At 48.0% G+C, this 5107-nt stretch overlaps 1 protein-coding gene across 1 annotated transcript in view; it reads right to left on the bottom strand.

The window, feature by feature from the left end:
• Positions 1-3844, bottom strand: part of LOC109309460 (signal recognition particle subunit SRP72-like) — an 11526-nt gene extending 7682 nt beyond the window's left edge. The window contains exons 1-2 of the mRNA XM_019534234.1: positions 3683-3844; positions 1090-1218 (exon numbers count right to left, since the gene is read on the bottom strand). Of these exons, the coding sequence (XP_019389779.1) occupies positions 1090-1218; positions 3683-3697 (144 nt within the window). The 5' untranslated portion in view covers positions 3698-3844. The remainder of the gene's footprint in view (positions 1-1089; positions 1219-3682) is intronic.
• Between the last annotated feature and the right edge of the window lie 1263 nt (positions 3845-5107).

Here is a 5107-nt window from a genome sequence, read left to right as displayed (position 1 = left end):
GGAGGCAGAAAGGGATCTTGGAGTCATTATTGACTCCAAAATGAACATGGGCCGACAATGTGAGGTCACGGTTGGAAGGGCTAACCGGACCTTGTCGTGCATCCACAGGTGCATCTCTAGCAGGGCCAAGGAGGTGATCCTCCCCCTCTATGCAACACTGGTCAGGCCAGAGCTGGAGTACTGCGTCCAGTTCTGTGCGCCTCACTTCAGAAGGGATGTGGACAACATTGAGAGGGTCCAGAGGAGGGCTACCCACATGATCTGGGGACTACAGGCCAGACCCTACAATGAGAGACTGCGGGACTTGAAACGTTCAGACTTCGCAAGAGAAGGCTGAGGGGGGACCTGGTGACTGTCTATAAACTCACTAGGGGGGACCAGAAGGGTTTGGAAGAGACACTGGAGAGTAGGTTTAGATTAGACATCCATAAGAACTACTTCACAGTTAGGGCGGCTAGGATCTGGAACCAACTTCCAAAGGAAGTGGTGTTGGCTCCTACCCTTGGGGTCTTTAAGAAGAGCCTTTATGCCTACCTGGCTAGAGTCATTTCAGCCCAGTTTTTCTCCTGCCCAGGCAGGCAGTTGGACTTGAAGATCTACATGGTCCCTTCCAATTCTACTTCTATGATTCTATGTGCTGTGTAGGGAGAATGAAGTCCTCCTTTCCAGGAGGCATGCACCATTCTGTCACTGCCATCTATCATGCTGCTATGAGGGAGGGAAAGCAACCCTGAAACTACTCCCACAGCAGAAAACAAGGGTCTTTTGTCAAGAAGACACTAGCTTTATAGAGGTGTTCCACTGTAGCTGGAGAAAAGCACTGCTAAGTAGGAGGACGTATGTAAAATACAAGGAACAAGCCAGACTGGCCACTGCATGCTGAACCCACCAGCAAGGAAACTAAGGGATGACTGACAACAACTGATGGAGGGCTGGGTTCCTGCAGTCCCTTACATTTGAAGGCTACTGACTGCTTTATGTACTGAGTACTGCTGTTTGAGGCCAAGAAAAAGCCTGCTTTTTGGCCTGCACTGCCAGGGCAAAAATGGAAGTGGTCTTGAGGCCAGCACTAGCCTTTGAGTCACCTACCTGGAGAAGCTCAACTGCTTTTGCATGCTGTTTCTCACGACACAGCTGGGCTGCCTCGATTAACACAGGGAGCAGGTGCTCAGGGCTTTGTGACTGAAGGCTTCCTGATAGCTTGCGGCACTGGTCTGCCTGAAGGACACAAGATCACAGGATTAGGGGGTAGTTAGTGCAACTGTACTACCCCCTCAGAAAGGACAGGGGAGAACATTAAGGTGCAGGCCCTACGGTGCTAGTGCCTAAACAAACACATCATCTGGAAAAGCATCTGCCCAATGGAGCACCGCAGGTTACCATAACACAAATCCTTCCCACACCTTGGTCGTCCCATTAGGCTGCATGCATGTGGACAGGGGGTGGAAGGGGCGGGGGTGTATAAGAAATGCACTGATGGTGAGTTGAATTTTGCTAAGCTTTCTGGAAAAAGAAGGGAAGCTTTATGCAACTGCCCCAGTCCCCTGACAACTTTTCTGTCTAACACTTGCCTTTCTAAGAGCTAAGTTGTTATTTCCTGCACAGGCAGCTGCAGATATTTACTTCTAGCAAAAATCCATTAGAATTTCATGTCAACAGTCCCTACTAGAAACTGGTTCAGCATTAAATCCTATAAAGTTGTTAGGTCAGTTTCTGGAGCAGCAGGGGCTGGGGTGATGGGGAGAAGCAGAAGCCGCAACGCGGTGAGGTAAATCTGTAGAGCAGGCGTTGGCAACCCCCAGGCCATGAATGCCCCTGTGCAGCAGCCCCAGAAGAAGCCAACACCACAATTACAGTTACTACCTGCACCCTCCCTCTCCCCGCTTCCCTCTCTCTCTTCACCCTCCCATCTCGCTCTCTCGCCCTATATCCTTCTCTCTCGCCCTCTTTTCTTCTCTCTCACCCTATTTCCCTTTCTCTCTCACCCCTTCCTCCTCTCAAAACTATGGCAAAAAATTTGAACTTCCATTTGCAGCAGAACAAAGCTGAGCAGAGTGCAGCAACCAGATAGGCCTATGAGGTCTTGGTGAAAGCCATCCCTGGGGCTCTGGCACAGAACTACTCCCCACAGTCCGTTCCCAGGGCTTTGTCCTGTTGCAACTAACTCGTGTGAGGGCACTGAGCACTTCCCAGGGGAGACTGGCCAACATTCTACTTGAGATGCAGTGTGGCCAAATTTTAGCTCCAAGAGGTCTGACGGACTGTGGGGGATGTTGTTCCCAAGCCCACAGCAAAGCCCCAGCTGACCCAGCAGCCCTCCATGCCCAGATCAAGACTTGAAAGTAACCAGGCAATTGGGTTTTCCATCATGCTCGCCATGCCCAGCCTGATGCAAGCCCAGGAATAATTTCCAACGCGCTGATTAGACCTTTGCTGCAAAGCTTCCAAATATTTTGGGCCTTAATAACCAATAAGAAACACTAATAAGCAAATTAGGAGAATGTTCATGCTATGCTAATAAGTGTGGCACAGAAGGCCACCGCAGCCTGCCCCAAGCGCCCGGAAGAGCCTAGTGCCATTGCTAGCCCTCCTGCCTGCAGTGAACTGGGTCCTGGGCAGGCTGGGTCATGGGGCCAGTCCCCACAGTGCAGGAGGGAGCGGGGCAGCACCCTGCCCCTCCTGCACTCTGGGGGGGTCTCGGTCTGCCCCTCTCCCCTCAAAGCTCAGGCAGGATAAAAAAGAAAGAAAACTCACCTGCTTGTCAGTGGGAAGTGCACGGGTATCCATGTGCCCGCCCTCCCACTCCTGCAACAGCCTTTAGCCGGCTTGGGAGTGCGGGCAAGTGACCGGTCATGAACCTGGCGGCAGCAGGAGGAGTGGCAGCACCCCCTTGCTGTGGGGGTTTTCCCTGCCTGTGTACCCCCTGCCTGTGTCTTGCATACCCCCAGGGGTATGCGTACCACGGGTTTAGAAACTATGGCCCAGAGAATAGGCTCTAGCCTCTGTGCAGCTGTCTGCAAATTCCTAGGCTGGTTACACTGTTACTCAGAACACTGCCTCAAACAGCAGCCTTGAAACTGACAGGACAGCTCAGTTTCAAAACTACTACTAGCATCACTATAACAAAAACTGAGATAAACTAGATTAAGGATTTACCCTGCATGTCAGTCAATGATCTGACTAACAAAGGAACCCACTATGAGTGCTTTAGACTGGAAACTTTAAGGAAGGATGTTTCTTTGAAATCAGCGATTCTTAATCAATCATCCTCAATCAGGGTGCCACATTACATTAGCACAGTTAGGTGTACAAAACATAAGTCGTAAGATAAAACCAGAAGTTTCAAATAGAAATCCATAGTTGTGGTCTTTGAAAAAGAAAAAAAAGAATAAAAACTAAGAGCTGGCATTTTCTGAGGGAGTGCACTGAGTCTAACCAGGGGTGCCTTGAGTCTGAAGTTGAAAAACAGTGTTTTAATTGCTCAGCTTCCTTAAATGAAGTGCCCAGATTCTCAAAAGGGCTTAGCAAGAGAATCATTTCAATAGCCACTGCTGGATTCTGAACACCTTTGAAAAGCCTGGCAGCCCCACTTTCTTCCAGCTCTGCATAACTACAACCAAGTTTGACAGGGAAAGACCATTCTGCAGAAAGCTGGGAGATCTGCAGAAGCATCCCCTTTTACCTGGTTGGTGTACATTGCCAATAAAGCTTTGTTAAACTCGATCGCCTGGAGTTGTTTCTTGGAGAGTTTGTGTTCCACTCCTTCTGCATTGGTCAGCTTCACTTTCTTCTTCGAGTCAAAGACATTTTGGTCCTGTGAGAAACAGAAGCAGAGAGGCAAAGCCCAATTTCACTATGCTGCTCATCTAGGAGGTGCCCCTAAAATCCCAATTTGAGTTTTGTCTCAAAAAATGCCCTCCCCTAGCCCCACCCCTGTCTTCCTTCTCCCAAATGCATGCACTGCTCATCCTTTGCCATGAACACTCATAGACACACACCTGCACCAGTGCTCATCAGCTCTGAACGTTAGAGAGAAAACAACACAGAGGCGCAGTGAGGGTACAGCAACTTGGGAAGACATGACTGTGTTGTGCCCACTTATCAAGCCCCTTCAGTCATACTATCTGAGCACCTCCCAATCTTTACTGCATAACTCTCATGGGCCTCCTGCATATACATTGGTGCTATTAGCCTGAGGTACAAGGTACAAAGCAGTTAAATGACTTGCCCAAGGTCATACAGGAAGCTTAGAGTGGAACAGGGCATTGAACCTGGCTCGTCCAAACAGAGGCAGCCCAAGTCCCTCCTCCATTCCCTACTGCTGTCAAAAAAAAAAAAAAAAAATCCCAACTGCCATGAAAAACAGCCAAACCCAGGCTTAAGAGAATGGTGCTACTAGCACATACTGCTGGCTAGAGCAGGATCTAAGCCCATCACTTTCCCGTGTGGGGAAAAAATAAGGTCTTGGTAATTACTCCTTCTAAACCAGTCAATGTTTAAGTGCTTTTCTCAAGACTTGCACTACAGAGTATTTACTCTTTTTCGTATTATGGGAAAGGTTTCCTCTCTTTACAATAAAAGTTAGCAAGGCCGCCCATAAGACTTTGCAACACTATATAAAACTTAGACATCTAAAAGAAATGTCTCATGTGGCAGAATGAAGTAACATTGCAAGAGGCTGAATTTAAGGCATTTTTCACAGCTCAAGAAGTTGAAATTCTCACAAGGCTTACACCTTGTGCTTCAGCACCTAAGCTTTTATTTGAAGAGTAACTGACTCTCTAGATGTGCCAAAAATCTTCAAAATGTGAACCAATTGAAACAGTGGTATGTAGGTAAATCAGCATCCAAACATATCAGCTAATAAGTTACAAGGAAGTTAAACTATTTTCTTCATTCTAAGGAGTTTAATTGAAAAATGATGTTGGTCTAATAAAAGATATCAGATTTACCCAAAGAACTTTGTCTGCCTATGTCCTTAGACCAAAGTGCAAAGAATTATGATGTCACTGGGATAACGGAGACCTGGTGGGACTCCACCCATGACTGGACCACAGGTATAGAGGGTTATACCCTGTACAGGAGGGATCGTGTTGACAAAAGGGGC

This window comes from Crocodylus porosus, unplaced genomic scaffold, assembly GCF_001723895.1.
Source record: "Crocodylus porosus isolate Cpor-Errol unplaced genomic scaffold, CroPor_comp1, whole genome shotgun sequence".
Taxonomy (NCBI): Eukaryota; Metazoa; Chordata; order Crocodylia; family Crocodylidae; genus Crocodylus; species Crocodylus porosus.
This window is presented reverse-complemented; position numbering and strand designations above follow the sequence as displayed.